Source organism: Myodes glareolus, chromosome 2 (assembly GCF_982192425.1).
Source record: "Myodes glareolus chromosome 2, mMyoGla1.1, whole genome shotgun sequence".
Lineage (NCBI taxonomy): Eukaryota > Metazoa > Chordata > Mammalia > Rodentia > Cricetidae > Myodes > Myodes glareolus.
This window is the reverse complement of record NC_142027.1, coordinates 95,096,719-95,113,010: the sequence shown is the minus strand read 5'-3', so window position 1 is coordinate 95,113,010 and position 16,292 is coordinate 95,096,719. Positions and strand designations below refer to the sequence as shown.

The following is a 16,292-nucleotide window of genomic DNA, read 5'->3' as shown; positions in this document are numbered from 1 at the left end:
TAGTTATCCCTTCCCATATTTTCTGCTCTTCCCTGTTCTCCCTGCCCCCCAACTCATGCTATTTGATTTCACTTGGTTAGGCTATGATTTAAAGTCACCATGAATTTCTCTAAAGACTTATTAAAGATAAATTACAATTTTTGATTGAGCATTAATGGAGAGTCAGTCCAGATAACGACGCCTACACCAGGGATCAACATAGTGCAAAGCAACCTGGCTGGTACCACAATTGGACCCTGACTTTATGCTCATTCAGTCCCTGGAACAATGTTGCCTATTAGTAGGGGCCTTAGATGCTGATGATTCACCAGTATCTCAAAAACAATGTTTTTAGAATAAATGTCACCCTTCTAGTTATTGTGGGAAAAATTCTATGTGCCTAACAATACTTTTCTTTCTTTTTTTTTTTAAACTTTATTTTTTTTTATTAAATTATAAAAGTTTCCATTTCAGCCCCTCCTCCCAACACCCTCCCACTCCCCCCACTCCCTCTCCTCCTCCCTCTCCATCCCCTAGAGCAGTCAGGGTTTCCTGCCCTGTGGGAAGTTCAAGTTCCTCCCCCCTCCCTCCAGGTCCAGGAAAGGTGAGAGTCCAAACAGACTGGAGCGCCAAAATCCAGTATATGCAGAGGAAGCAAGTCCCAGTGTCATTGTCAATGGCTTTTCAAAAAGGCTCCGGGCCAGCCACATTCAGAGAATCTGGTTGGATCACGTCCTCGTTCAGTCCCAGTCCAACAGGCCTTGGTGAACTCTCATTATATCAGTTCCCTTGTATCAGTGGGTGCTCGCATCCCTCGCAGTCCTGATTACTTTTTTAATTTTCTTCATCTTTCTGTTCCTCATTTGGACCGTGGAGTGCTCAGTTCGGTGTTCCAATATGGGTCTCCATCTGTATCGCCATCCAACGTCGGATGAAGGTTTCCTCTGCCCTTGCCTTCTTTGCTCACGTTCTCTTTCCTTCTGCCTCTTATTTGGACCTAGGGAGCTAGGTCCAGTCTAACAATACTTTTCATACTGACATATTCCAGTGTCCATCTCTAAAACTAATCCCTGACATCCTAGAATACAGCGGTTATTTATCTCATGGTGTAGTATATTATCCTATGCACAACTGGGCCTTTAAAGACACCTTGTTAAGAATCTACCGAAGAGGGGCTGGAGAGATGGAGAGGTGGTTCAGCACTTAAGAATAATGGTTGTTATTGCAGTGCACCTGGTTTCATTTAACCCGTGTATACATAATCATTCTTTACAAATAAAGAAATTATTTTGGGCTGTTTTCTAAATAATATTTTTCCTATAACTAAAAATTAAAACACTTTGTAAATGATGCAAATGGAAGAATCTTTGATGTACTATTTTAAATCAGAAATATATAAATTCTCAAACACATATGTAATAAAGTTGACTTTAATTCTAGGTGTCAATAATCATAAACCTCAACTCTCTATATAAAAATAATTCTATCAGAATAAGAGCAGATTTATCCACAGAAACCAGGAATTTGAGCCTAAAAGACTTGCAGTGATGTATCTCAAGCACTGGAAGTGCTTACATACAGATGATTGATTATACGCAGTATATCTATCTGTTGTAAATGAAAGAGAAAGAAAAATCTTTCTTGAAAAAAGGCTAAAGGAATCCATGAGAGCTAAGCCATCTCTACAGAAGACACCTAAAGAATTATTTGGACTAATGAGAAAGATAAATACATTCATGATGCTATGGGAAAGAATAAACACGACCTTAATTATAAGTAAACGAGTAAGAGAAATACACCAAATACTGCAAGGTCAACAAAATGATAGGAATTGATATACTTTTCAGTAATAACTCTGAATGTAAGTGCTTTCATTTCCCTAATCAAAGGGCAGATAAAAGGCAGAGTACTACATTGAGGAGGTTTTTTTTGTTTGTTTGTTTTTAAGGAGGATCCATATGTTTTTGCCTCCATGAAATATAGCTTACTGTCAAAAACAGATAGACAGTGCCTTTGGGTGAAAGGATAAAAAAGCGTATCCCAAACAAATGAAATTAGGAAACAAGCAAATTTTAGCTGGCAAAAGTGAATTCAAATTGAAATAAATCAAAAGAAGCGAACAAGATTGCATCCAAGTTTAAGAGAACAATGCACAAAGAGAACACTATAATTTAAAAAACAAGTATGTCACTGAACACATGCTCACCCATTTTTATAAACAAGTATTATGTGTAAAGATATTACCTCTATATGGCACAACTTAAGTTTTTAAGAAGTGCTTAGCATTTTAAGAAGTGCCCCTGAACAGTAAAGAATTACAGATTCACAGTAGGGCAGATTCAGACATAAAAGACCTCTAAATGTTAGATGTACGTAGGCTTGGGAGAGAGAAGAAAAAAATATAGAAAGTAAAGTTAATGCCTTAAAAAAGGGGTAAGGTTTTTAAAGAGACAGAGTACAGAAAATAAGCCACGTAAAAATGAAAAATTCACAAAGAGCCTGGATTCTGTGTAGTTTTGTGCTTTCTTTGAATTTTTTGACTGTGAAGGAGCTAAATGCAGAGAGACATTTCATTGCTAAGCTAATCCAGCTTGTATATTATAAAACTATCTTGACTTCAGAATTTGGATCTAAGGATATGATGCTTTGGAAAAGAGGTTCTTCTTTTGTTTTCACAGAGGATGAGACCCTGTGAATTGCTTCTGTCCCAGTATGGTATGATAGACCACACCCTCCTAAAAGGTTGCTGTAAACACCCTCAAAAAAATTACTTCACTCAACTAATGACTGAGATGAACCTAGCATACAAGTTATACCATAAAAGAAAGACCTAATTAACAGTGCCCCTATACAGCGGGAAGAAGTTTGGAGAGAAATAACTACGTCCATATTCCCAGATATTGTTTATAAATGTTGTTTTACATTTAAAGGGGGATATGATATAGAGATGAATAATTTGCATTGGTATAAATCTTGATTTATTGATACAAGTTTAGGGTCAATTTTGTTATATGTATATGTATTTCTGATATTGATTAAGGTATTGTGATTGTGTAGTTCATTTAAAAATGTAATGTATAATTAGGAAATAGGTTGTTAATGAATAATCATCGATAATAGTCAAACTTGCCATCATGTTAGTTAGATTTTCTAGATATATAGAGACATATTTCAGTTAGATAGACATTCTTCATATCTTTCAAAGACTGCAGAATATGGCATTTAATGTTTTAATAACTTAGGGTTTTTTATGACAATGAGACATGTCTGCTCCTGGCAGCACCAATCTATTTCAAGAGGAAGATGGGCACTGAAGGCTCCTTATGGAGTTGGTTAGCCATTTGGGCAAGAAACTGCTCTTGCCTGGACTGATGCATAAACTGGACACAAAGAACCCACAGAGAGAGGACTGCTGAATTTACCTAAAGGTGAGATGATCCTTTGGGGTTCCTGATTCATAAGAGTCTGTGAGACATTCTACAGGATACAAAAAAAAGTGACTAAACTGTCTTTAAAAGTTTCTGCTTCATGGAAAAGTCTGCTGGATACCATGGGCCTGTAGGCTGAAGACGGATGCCCCAATGGTATAGAGGAACTGTGGGTGACTATCCAGGCAGTGAGATGTCTCTGTCATTTCTAGAGTTTTGGAAGTTTCTTACTTCTTGCTTACTTAGGTAATATTATATCCTCCTGGAGTCTTTGATGGAGTTGAAGAATGGATAGATAGTTATAGTTTTCTTTAGTTATGATAAGAGATAAAATAAATGTAAATATTGTAATTGTAATTCTTGCTTGATAACTGTTTTGTTATATGTAATTTTACTATGTTAAAGTTAAAGGCTTCCTTTTTGTTTAAACAGAAAAAGGGGAAATGGTGTAGGAGGGTCTTCTGTCTATGTATTACTTTCTTTGGTTAAATAAAGAGACTGCCTTGGCCTTTTGATAGTACAGCAGCTTAGATAGGCAGAGTAGACCGAACAGAATGCTGGGAGAAAGAATGCAGAGTCAGGCAGACACCATGGCTCTCCTCTCCAAGATGGATGCTGGAGACTCATCCTGGTAAGCCACAGTCAAGTGGCGATACAGATTATTAGAAATGGGTTGAATCAATATGTGAGAGTTAGCCAATAAGAGGCTAGAACTAATGGGCCAGGTGGTAAATGAATACAGTTTCCGTGTAATTATTTCGGAGGTTAAGCTAGCCAGGTGGTGGATGCAACCTGCCGCTCCTTTTTACAACACATCCAAGTTTAAGAGAACAATACGTGAAGAGAACACTATAATTTAAAAAACAAATATGTCACTGAACACATGCTCACCCATTTTTATAAACAAGTATTATGTGTAAAGATAAACAAGACAACACAATAATAGTAGGTGACTTCAGCATGCCAGTTATACTGATAGATCACCTGAATAAAAGCCGCAATTTCTGTTTGAGTTAAATGACATCATAAATTAAATAAACCTAATAGAATACCCATTCTCCAGAATAGCTAATGGAACTTTCTCCAAAATGAACAGTTTTAACAAACATAAGAAAATTGGAGCAATTTTATATTATCAAAATTGAATAAAAGATGTCCACAAGAGAAATTATAGAATATACACAAACACTTAGAGATCAAATTACACATTAATGAATGATGAATGAGCCATTGAGAGAAATCCTAGAATAAAATGAAAATAAAAACACAATTACTGAAACCTATGAGATTCAATTAGGGCAGTCCTAAGAGGGAAGTTCACTACATTTTAAAAAAATAGTGAGAGATCTCAAAAAACAAACAAACAAAAAACCTTAATGGTATACCCTGGAGCATTAAAAAAGCAATAAGTCAAAGCCTCAACTTACTAATCTCAAGGAAACAATGAAGATCATAAAATAATGAAGTTTAAAAGAAAATATTAAACAATACAAAGAAGCAATAAAACAATTTGGTTTACTGAAAACAGTTAAACAGATCTGCAAACCCTAAACCAAACTAACCAAAAGAGAGGAGAAAAGATCCAAATGCATAAGTTATAAATGAAAAGGAGTCATTATGACAGATACTAATGAAATTCGGAGAACCATAGCATATGTCTTAATGATTTATGTACCACTGAATCAGAAATCTGAAGGAAGGGGACGATTTTCTTCTAGACGCACAAAAATTAAGCCAAGAAGAGATAAATGATTTAAACAAATCTGTATCACATAGTTGGTTTGAAGCATTAATAAAAATATTTTCCAACCCCAAAACATCAAAGTCCAAATGGATTCATTGCTGAATTCCACCAGACATTTAAAGAACTATTTTATTCAGTAAAATAGAAAAAGAAGGAATGCTACCAGATCCTTTTTTTCAAAGTTTGTATGACTCAGTTTCTCCGGTGATCATAGATGCAACAATTCTCAGTAAAATATTTGCAAAACAAAATCAAGAAAGCTTCAAAAGGGTCTTCCATTGTGACTAAATTATCTTCATCCCAGAGATACTACAGTGGATCAACATTTTCAAATAAATGTTGAATGTAAAAATGTAGTCAGAGACAGAAGTCATGGTCATCTCAATAAATGTGGAAAAAAACTTTTGATAAAACACAGCATTCCTTCATAAAAAAAATACCCTAAAGTGACTCAGAATACAAGGACCATGCCTCAACAAAATAAAGACTATATATGACATATGTGTGGTTAACTTTCTACAAAATGGAGAAGAATTCAAAGAGAGTGTCCATTTTTCTTCACTATTGTCCAATATAGTGCTTAGTTTAGCTGAAGCTAAGTTAAGGGATAGAAATAAAGGAACTAAAATCAAAAATAAGTAAAATACCCTTATTTGCAGATATGTTTTTATACATAATACCTTAAAGATTTCACAATAAAACTCTTAGAACTTGTAAGTACTTTCAGTAAAATGGTAGAATAAAATTTAACATTCAGAAATCTGCTATCTTCTTTATAGAAAGCTACAACTTGTCAGAATGCAGAGAACAGCTGCATTTCATGTTCTGTCGTCTTGAGATTGTTTAAGGAGAGCATAGGGTAAGGGAGTCTCTGAAACCATTGGTCAGTTTTTGGGTGCAAAACCCTAACAGAGAGCCATAAATTACTGACAAGGTTTCTTCAAGGACAGGATGCCTCTCAGGAACTTCTGGACCTCTGAAGACACTACACACATTTACATACACTTACACAGATACACACAGGCACACATTCCTAAATAAAAATAATAAAAGGCAAAAACCTTTAAAAACAAAGTAGCTCCATCTTAAATAGACATGCCTTGTTTGGGTGCCTAGATTTGTTGGGCAGTTGCTGCAGGAGATTCTTTCTGTGCAGTGGTTTTCCCCTTACTGTTTGCAAAGGGTTTGGCCATGGGACCAAGAATATCTACAAACCTAAATTTCCTGGGAATACATACGTTGTTCTCAAACATAGGCATGCTGATGGGAATTTGTAGCTCAAGAACAGCTACTTTTAGTGTGCAGACTAGACTTTCTGGTTTAAAGAACAGAACAAGATCAAGATATAAAGAAAATCGAGGCATTCCATAGTCAACTAACTTGATTATTATGACCAAGGAGTCTGGCAGTGCCAGTGTGTAGATTGGATGGTTTTTGAGTTTGTTTGGTTTGTATTTAAGACAGTACTCCACTGTGTAACCTTGGCTGTCCTGGAACTTGATTCGTAGACCAGACTGGCTCAGAGATCCTCCTTCCTCTGCCTCCTGAGTAGTGAGATTAAAGGTGTCATCATGCTCCATGCCCAGCTAGATGAATATTTAAGTGAAGACTGTTTGTCATGTTCTTAGTGTCGGGAAGAAATACTTACATAACTCTACGAGCCATTCAAAAGCTGGCACACAAGGTTTTGTTTCTTTTAGAGATCTAAGAATGTACTTATTTTTGGAATTGTCCAAGAAATATCTTAGAAATGCTTTGCAGATTTTTTTGATGTTTGGGAAAATATGTAGCATTTCTTTGGTAAATTTGTATCATGTAAATTTGAAGATGAAATACCAATAAAATATATTTTTTCCTTAGATTCAGTGTATTTGTTTAAGTGGGAATGGAATGTAAACATTTCTTGGATCATATTTCCTTGAACATTGGTACTGTTAATAACATATTATATATGACAGCTGTAACTGACTACACTGCAGTATACTTGGTTGTATGCAGTGGTTTAATTTCAGTTATGAATAGCAAGTAGGCTTTACCTTTATTTGTAGATTTGAACTTCATTTTCAATTATTTTTCATCTTTTTTATATTAAAATATAATTACTTTTCCCCTTTTCTTCCCTTCAACACTTCCTTTGTGCAACCTTTTTCAAATTTATTACCTCTTTTTCTTTAGTTGTTACATAATGTATATATATTCCTAAATATATAAATACAGCCTGATCATGAGTATATACTGTTATTTGTATGTTTATGATTTCCAGACTGTTATGTAAGGAATTTGTGCCTTTACAAATTGTTACAGCTTGTTACACTGTAAGTGACTTCAAATCCTTCAATTAGTGATCAAAGCCCAGTACATTTATATGAATGCATGAGCAGAATAAGGATTGCTAAAATGGACTGACACTACCATTTACAGAATATCACATATTTCCTGCCTATAATTTCTTAGAAGAACTAAGGATCATTTAAACTAAAGTACCAAGTAAATCATGTCTGTCACAACTGTTATATTTCCAATAAACCAGAAGTATGATATTGTTTTGTTTATCCTATGTTTGTCATTATTTTACCATCTAAATGTAATTTTAATCATTTGATTGCTTAAGAATGAAAACAGTGCATTAATGATATTTTTAAGAGAAAAATGCCAGTAAATATTTAAAAACTGCTCAACCTTACTGTCCATCACATAAAAGCAAATTAAAACTATATTGAAATTCCGTCTTCCCCCATGAAATTTGCTGTCAAATGAAAGTTGACATGAAAATTGCTGTCATTAAGAACAGTGAATAAGGGGCTGGAGAGACGTCTTCACATTAGAGGCGCTGGCTGATCTTAACATAAGCCAGGCTCTAGTCGCACCTTATAAGGTCTGGAACTCCAGTTCCAGGCCTCTGACACCCTCTTCAGGCTTCCAAGGGCATACTTTCTGGGCACACATGTCCACATATGCAAACCACTCATGTGCATAACATTAAAATAAGTAAGTCTTTTTTTTTTTCTTTTAAAGAAAACAAGTAAAAACAAACGCCCGGTGAGGCTCCATTGGAGAAAGTCAGTTCTCCTTTTGCCAGTGGTTATCAATTACAGATAGCTTCTTGGGTAGGGGTGGGACCCCATGTTTACTTCCTCCCCTGGATGCTGGACCCTCCTCTTCCTTGAACCTGTATAATCACTGTGCATACTTTCACAGTTTCTGTGAGGTCATACGTGTATCGATCCTTTTATGTCTAGAGGATACTTTCCTTGGAACCATCAATCACCTCTGGCCCTTTTAATCATTACCTCCTCTTGTGCATAGGTCTCTGAGCCCTGATGGAGCCTTTTTCCTTACTTTATCCCTTTTTCCCACCCCTCATCCCCTTCCGATTTAATCCTTCCACTCCAGTCTTTTCTGTGACTCTCCAACAATATATTCTGTTTTCCCTTCCTTGTGAAGTCCTCTCTCCCTGTGTAATTCCTTAATAGGTCCCTAATCTCTGTGTTTATTCCTTTGTAGCATACATAACATATCAAAGGCTTAAAAACTAACATCCACATGGAAGAGTCTGCTTTACCTCACTCAGAATGATTTTTTCTAGTTCCATTCATTTTCCTGTAAATTTCATTTTTAACAACAGAATAATATTCCACTGTGTAAATGTACCACATCTCATTGCTGATCTGTTGGTTGACAGATAGGCTGTTTCAGTTCCTTCAGTTATCAGAGCAGCAGTGAATGTGGATGAGCAAGTGTCTCTGGAATAAGATGGACAGTCTGTTCGGCGTATGCCCAAGAGTTAATGTTCCTGGATTTTCAGGCAGATGGATTTTCCTCTTTCTGAGGAACAGCCACACTGATTTCCATAGTGGCCGTGGCAGTTGAAATTCCTATGAGCAATGAATAAGTGTTCTCCTTTCCCCAGAATCTTGCCAGTGTGTGCTGTCATTTGTTTTATTGATCGTGACCATTCTTACTGGAGTAATATGAATTCTCAAAGTAGTTTTAATTTCTGTTCTCTGATGGCTAAGACTGTTGAATATTCATTGAATATTCATCTTTTGAACACTGCTTGTTTAATTCTGTACCCCAATTTTAAATTCAATTATCTGTTGCTGTTCAAGTTCTTCTTATCTTCCTTTTTATATATTTTAGATACTCACCCTCTATCAGATGTCTAAGTGGTAAAGATATCTTCTATTTCATAGCCTACCACTTTGTCTGAATGATGGTTTCCTTGCCATGCAGAAACTTTTCAGCTTCATGAGGTCCCATTATTGATTGTTGGTCTTAGTGCCTGTGGCAATGGTGTCCTGTTCAGGAAGTCTTCTCCTGTGCCAGTGAGTTCAAGTGTATCCCCTACCTTTCCTTCTGTTGCCTTCAGTGTATCTGTTCTTTTTTTTAAAATAAAAATTTATTTATCTATTTATTATGTATTCAATATTCTGTCTGTGTGTATGCCTGAATGCCAGAAGAGGGCACCAGACCTCATTACAGATGGTTGTGAGCCACCATGTGGTTGCTGGGAATTGAACTGCTTTGGAAGAGCAGGCAGTGCTCTTAACCCCTGAGCCATCTCTCCAGCCCCCAGTGTATCTGTTCTTATGCTGAGGCCCTTGATCCATTTGGACTTGAGTTTTATGCAGGGTGATGAATGTATATCTATCTTCATTTCTCTGCGCAGCCGTCCAATTTGATCAACACCCTTTGCTAAAGTGTCTATTTTTTTTTTTTTTACCATTTTTACTAGTGTCTATTTTTTGACTTCTTTATCAAAAACCAGGAGGACTATGTCTGGGTCCTCAATTCAGTTTCATTGATCAATGTCCCAAAGGTTTGGATATGTTTTTATTTTTAAAAGGTTTTAATTTTCTTCTTGATTTTGGTCTTGACCCATTTACTTTCTTTTGTTGATATCCAACTTTAGTCTGTGGTGCTCAGGGACAGGGAATTTCAGGTTTCAATTTTCTTATGTCTGTCTACACTTGCTTTGTTTCCTAATATGTGGTCAGTTTTGGAGAAAGTTCCATGAGCTAATGAAAAGAAAGTTTTGGGGTTGTTTGTTTGTTTGACTGTTTGTTGGGGTGAAATGTTCTATAGATATCTGTTAGGTCCATTTGATTTATGTTATTTACCTCCAGCATTACTCTGTTTTTGAGTCTGTGTTTTGGGGGGATTCTCATTGTTGTTGTTTTTGTTTTGTTTGTCTAGTGACTTGTCTATTGGCAGACAGGTGTATTGAAGTGACCCACTATCACTGTATGAGGGTCAGTACGTGATTTTAGCTATATGAACTTGGATGTCCTTTGGTTGGTGTATCCATGCCTAGAATTGTCTTAAACACCGGAGATTTGCTCTTTTTGTAATCTGTTAGTGAGGCTTAGCACTAAGGTTTTTGTTTGAAATCCTAAATTTTTCATTTACAATTTTTTCAGTTTTGGTATTCTTTAGTGATTTTATTTTTTCTTTCATATCTTGAACTGTTTTCATTATTTTGCTCAACTGTTTCTTTGTGATCTCACAGTCTTTAGTAAAGGGTTTTTTTTTCATATTCTCTTTAAGGCCTTTGAAGATATAATTGCTATTCTGAAGTCCTTGTCTTGGGCTTGTCTGTAGTGCATTTCCTAAGGACGACCATGATAGGATTACTGGGTTCTAGTGTGGGGTACTGACTTGGCTGTTTATGTTTCTGGTTTTTGTACTGGGGTCTAGAAATCAGGGGTTATGGAGTTTAAAGTGTCAAGGTGTTAATATCTGGCCCAGTGTTTTGGAGATAGGTGTTCCGTGTTTTTGGTTTCTGTTACCCTCAGAATCCTAGACAAGTGTGGTGGCTTGTAGGCTTGCTGGTAGGGAGTGCTTCCACTATCTACTCAAAAGCCACATCACAGTTTTTCATAAAAACGGAATGAGCTCAATCAAATGGACTTAGATTTTTTTCACTTATATGCCTTTTATATTTTAGTATGATTACACAAATCAGTGTGCATTAATTTACAAATTAATGAGACTCAGATACATCTATACATACACACATTGCATCAATCATGTACCTCCAGCTATGTGCAGACATGGTTCACTCCATTGCATTCTTTTCCAAAATATTCTAGTTCCTTTGTCTTTTTGTATAAATTTTTTCTTATTTTATATTTTTCTTTTTTTCCTTCATTCCTTCCCTTCCCCTCTTCTCTTTCCCTTCTTTCCCTCCCCTTCCTCCTCTATTCCCTCCCCTTTCTTCCCCTTCCCCCCAGTATCTCACTCCCAGGCTCCTCTGGAACTTGAGGATGTTTTGCTTCAGCTTCTTGGGTCTCAGGATTGCAGTTATAAACTACAATACCTGTCTTACTTCATTTTATTTTGTTTTATTTTACTTTAGTTGGGTTTTTGAAACAGGGTCTTCTCTATTTAATTAACATGTGCTGGCTGGAACTTAAGGTCTTCCTTCCTCAGCTTCCTAAGTAGTGTGGTTACAATAATGTGCTTCCATAGCCTGCTTTCATATAAATTTTAGGGTAATCGTGTGTGTGTGTGTGTGTGTGTGTGTGTTTATTTGCAAAAAAAAAACAAAAAACAAAAATCAAAAAACTTGAAATGTTGTCATTTCAATGGGAATTGTGTTGAATCTCTATTTTAAGGTTGATGTTTCTTGGTAGGGAGAATTGAGTTTATCAGTCCGTCACACAGTATGTTTCTCTAGTTACAAAGATTTCATCAGTGTTTTGTAGCTTTAGTGGCAAATTATAACATGTTAAATTGAAGCCTGCCTGCCTTCCTGCCTGCCTGCCTGCCTGCCTGCCTGCCTTCCTTCCTTCCTTCCTTCCTTCCCAGAATTTTTCTATATATAATTTGTGCTTCCCTAAATTTTGTGCTTCCCTTTGTTTCAGAGTAATAAATGTTAGAATTTTAGACATTTATCACCGTACTCAGCGTATTACTGTAGTTACAATTTTGGTGACCATGTGTTTATTGAAAAAATATATTTGTACTTCATTTTTATTTCTTTCATTCTAAAATCTTAACTGAATTCATTAGATTTAGGAGTTATCTTTAGGTTCTTTGGCATTTATTTATTTATTTATTTATTTCTGTAGTAGTGGTGTGTGCATGTGTTTTGCTGTTGTTAGCCATGAGGTTGAATAGCAGAAATGGGGGCATAAAGATCATAAATTCAAGGTCATCCTCAACCATATGGAGTTTGAAGCCAGCTTGCACAGCATGAAACCTACCTCAAAACGTGTATGTGGGGGAAGTCATATTTTACTGCTTCTTTTCTGGTGTGTATGTTTATTCTTCCCTTCCTGCACCTTGCATTACTGATTGAACTTTCAGCATTGCATTTAATAAAAATGTAGAAAGAGAAAATTTCTTAATTACCTTCTTAGCATTAAGTTGAAAGACTTTTCTTTTTTACGTCAAGAGATTTTTCAATACCAGTTGGTGTTATATCTCTCCCCACCTATCAGTGTTGTCTAATGAGAGGAACAAGGTAATGTGTGTCAAATTCTTCCTTTCAAACCCTAAGCATTTAAGTTTTCCTTTTTAACAGCACGTCATGATTTAAAGATTGCACTAAAGTATCACATTAGAGCACTGAGAAAAATCTCATAATTTGTTTGGTGACTTTTAGCTTGTCTGTCTCTTTCAATACAAATACAATTGATGTTTATGACTAGCTGGTAACAAGGGTCCACGTTCATTCACCATTTAATATTATATTATTTGAAAGATTAGATCTGCTTTAAAGATCAAGATTTTATTTGCAAATAATATCCAATTTATTGTTGAGTGCTTCTTTGATACTGAGAGTCTTTGCTCATTCTCATCTGTGTCTCTTCCTGAGAGGACATAGATCTTCCTTAGAGGGCTCAAGCCTAAGGGCTTAAGTGACCTCCCATAACTAGCATAAGACTTGCACAGAAAAGAAAGGTTCTATCCTAATTGTTATGAACCGTTCTTCCTGATGGCTGCTATGGTCCTTGCAATTGATTGTTAGGGATGGCTCTCTTTTCTAGACTGATGTGGTCTTATGTATCTAGTATCATGAGCAGCTGCCACTCCGTGCCCTGACTTAAGTGATCTTAGCCACCCATCATTAGGAGTGCTGTAGTTTAGCGTATACTGTCTTGATTTTTACCACAGCATTCCTTGTTTTACAATATAAGGAGAATCCAAGTTGCAGATAAACTGATAAATTTCTTTTTCTTTTTTAGGCAGAAACTTCTTATCCCAAACGGAAGTTGTCCTATTATTCTGAATACGTATTTTTGTCAGAAAGCTGTTGGAAAAGAAACAGTACGTGAAGAATACTGTCAGGATACCTCTCTCCCAAGAAGAAATATAACGTTGGCCCAGATGTTTAGAATTGAGGATATAACAAGTAGTTCATCCAGAAATCAGGTAAATTCTCATTGACTTCTAATTCTTATACTTGTAATGAAGTTGATATCTGTATTTCAAAGTAAGGATATTCATCTTCTGTTCCCAACTATATGTGCTAGTGTGTGTGCTGTTACCATTATTGTGCCAGAAGATATGAAAACTGAAGGAGCATTAGTCATGGTCTCTTTATAATTTTCCATTACATAGCTTTAGTCTGTATTTCAATTTATTACAACATGCAAATTTTCAGTTCTTTGGGGTTATGGTTAGCACATTCAGGGATTGTAAAGTATTTTCTCTATTTTTATCTTAAAATTAAGAGTTTTAAGTCTTTCTTATGTTCTCTGTTTTCCTGGTATCTATGTCCATTGAGATAAAACTGTATAATTATGTTAGAAGTTATATGATAGAGATTGATTTAATGGAGTTAGGGATAAGGACTCTGAACTATTTCAAAATGGATTTGAAATTTCACAGTAATTCACTGGTAGTGGGTAGGGTATGTGTCCATGAAGACTCAGCTCTGGGAATCTGTTTTCAGTACACTGGAATCAAATTCTCTAATTTACCAGAATCACCGCAGAATACAATATTGAAATTAAAAGAAAGAAGGAGGGAAAATCGGAAAGTAGGTAAAGCTTCACCCCGTTTAAAACCATTTAAAAAATATCTTCCATTGACTATCAAAAGAAGTATCTGAAAGGAATAATTTGAGGAGGGCCTATGACCACCACACACATGCCATATAGTACACACAAGCACACACACATGGGGGCAAGGTATATTAAATTAAATAATAAAATTTAAATTTGTCAAAGTATACTTTTAGATAGTTTATGCTATGTGAAACACTTCATATATGTTTTGTTAGAGAACAGTAACCATGTAGCGTACTGGTGAAGAATACAGATTTTGAGAGGGCTGGAGAGAAGGCTTAGCACTAAGAGTCTTCTTGCTGCCAGTTGGTGGTGGTACATACCTTTAATCCTAGCAGATTAATTGGGAGGCAGAGCTAAGCAGGTCTCTGAGTTTGAGGTCAGTCTGGTCTACAGAGCTAGTTTCAGGACACAGGGTTACACAGAGAAAATTTGTCTCATAAAACAAAATAATGGTAGATATGTAGGCAGGCAGGCAGGCAGATTGGATAGATAGATAGATAGATAGATAGATAGATAGATAGATAGATAGATAGATAGATAGATAGAGTCTGTGCTGCTATTCCAGAGAACCCAAGTTCAGTGCCCAGCATCTACATAGGTAACTGACTATAGCTGTAGGAGATCCAGTGCCCTCTTTAGTTCTCCAAAGATGCCTGCACACATGTATACAGTTACCACCGAGACTAAAGAAAAATAACATAGTATCTTGGAAACATGTACTTTGTTTCATATCCTGCCACATCTGCTTTATGCTAGGTCACATTAAGCCGTTTTTCTGTGCCTCAATTTTATCTGTGAGAATAAATAGTAATATGTAAAGAACAGAGTCTAAAAGATAACAAATATTTCAAAAGTGTCATTGGCTTATGATCTTTGATATTATTGTATAGTTGTGAGAATACATGAGTATTCAAATTGCTTAAATTAACAGATTACACATTCAAACATCTAATAAAATGACTCTTTTTAATTAAACTGTATTCATTTGTTCTGAATAAACCAAAAAGGAAAACTATCCTCATGAAGAATTAATGATAGGACCGTCTACTTGGTACTGTTAGTAGAAGAAACTTCGCTGTGCTGCCCTTACCTACCTCCACTCTTCAGCAGGCTAGATGCCAGGGCTACATGTTTGTCTGTATGTTTCTTTAATGCCCTGCTGGTGCCTTGGCAGTTACCTCATGATGTCACTATTTTTGGACAGCATGACACTGTAAGCCAAACTGAAACTGCTCCTTTTGTATGTCTTGGACAGGTTGCATGTAGTGGCCTGGCTACCACTGGCACAGGCTGGGCCCACGGGCATGGCAAGATAGAACAACATCTTGCAGTTGGTGCTCCCCTGCGGAATTCTCTTCTGGACATTGTCGAAAGCCAAAGATCTGACCCATTGTCTGGAGTCGGGGTTCAAGTAGTAGTGCAGAGAGTTTATTCCCTTCGCAGCAGAGACGGTGCCAGGAGCCAACAATGGCACACAGAGGGGCATGCAGGTTCCCCGGGAACATGGTGAGTAGCAAACATAGACACAGGAAAAAGGAACCACAACAGAGTTCCCAAGAAATGAAATTCTGCTCAGAAGAATTCTGGGTATAATTCACTGTATACAAAGACTGCTTTGTATATATATATTTTTTTTTGCATGAAAATTTGGTACTTGTGTGTATTGCTCAGGGTTCTCTAGAGGAACAGGACTGATGGAATGAATATGGGACTTACTAGAGCAGCTTACACCCTGTGGTCTAGCTAATCAAACAATAACTGTCTACCAATGGAAAGTCCAGTAAATAATCCAGTAGTCTATGGGGATCGTTGTCTCTTCTGGTCTTCAGTGTGTGCTGGAATCCCGAAGAAGTAGGATCTAATGTCTCTGAAGGGATGAACTTTCCAGAGAGTGAGGACAAGCAGGGAAAGAACAAAACTCCCTTCTTCCATGTCCTTTATATAGGATGCCAAGGTGGCCTGGATTAAAGGTGGGTCTTCGATGTCAAATGATCTTTTTTCATTTCTAGGAAGTATCTTTGTTCTTTAGTTATATCTGTCTGGAAACACCCCTGTAGACATACTCAGAATCATGTGCCTTGTGTACTCCAAATCCACTCATGTTGACAATGAAGATAAGCC

General features: G+C 36.4%; 1 protein-coding gene across 5 annotated transcripts in view; it reads left to right on the top strand.

Annotated features, from left to right (window-relative positions):
- Spidr (scaffold protein involved in DNA repair) overlaps positions 1–16,292 on the top strand; it is a 242,950-nt gene that overhangs the window by 132,263 nt on the left and 94,395 nt on the right. For all 5 annotated transcript variants that reach the window (XM_048452445.3, XM_048452444.3, XM_048452443.3 and 2 more), the window contains exons 9-10: positions 13,344–13,530; positions 15,427–15,677. In XM_048452445.3, the coding sequence (XP_048308402.3) occupies positions 13,344–13,530; positions 15,427–15,677 (438 nt within the window). The remainder of the gene's footprint in view (positions 1–13,343; positions 13,531–15,426; positions 15,678–16,292) is intronic.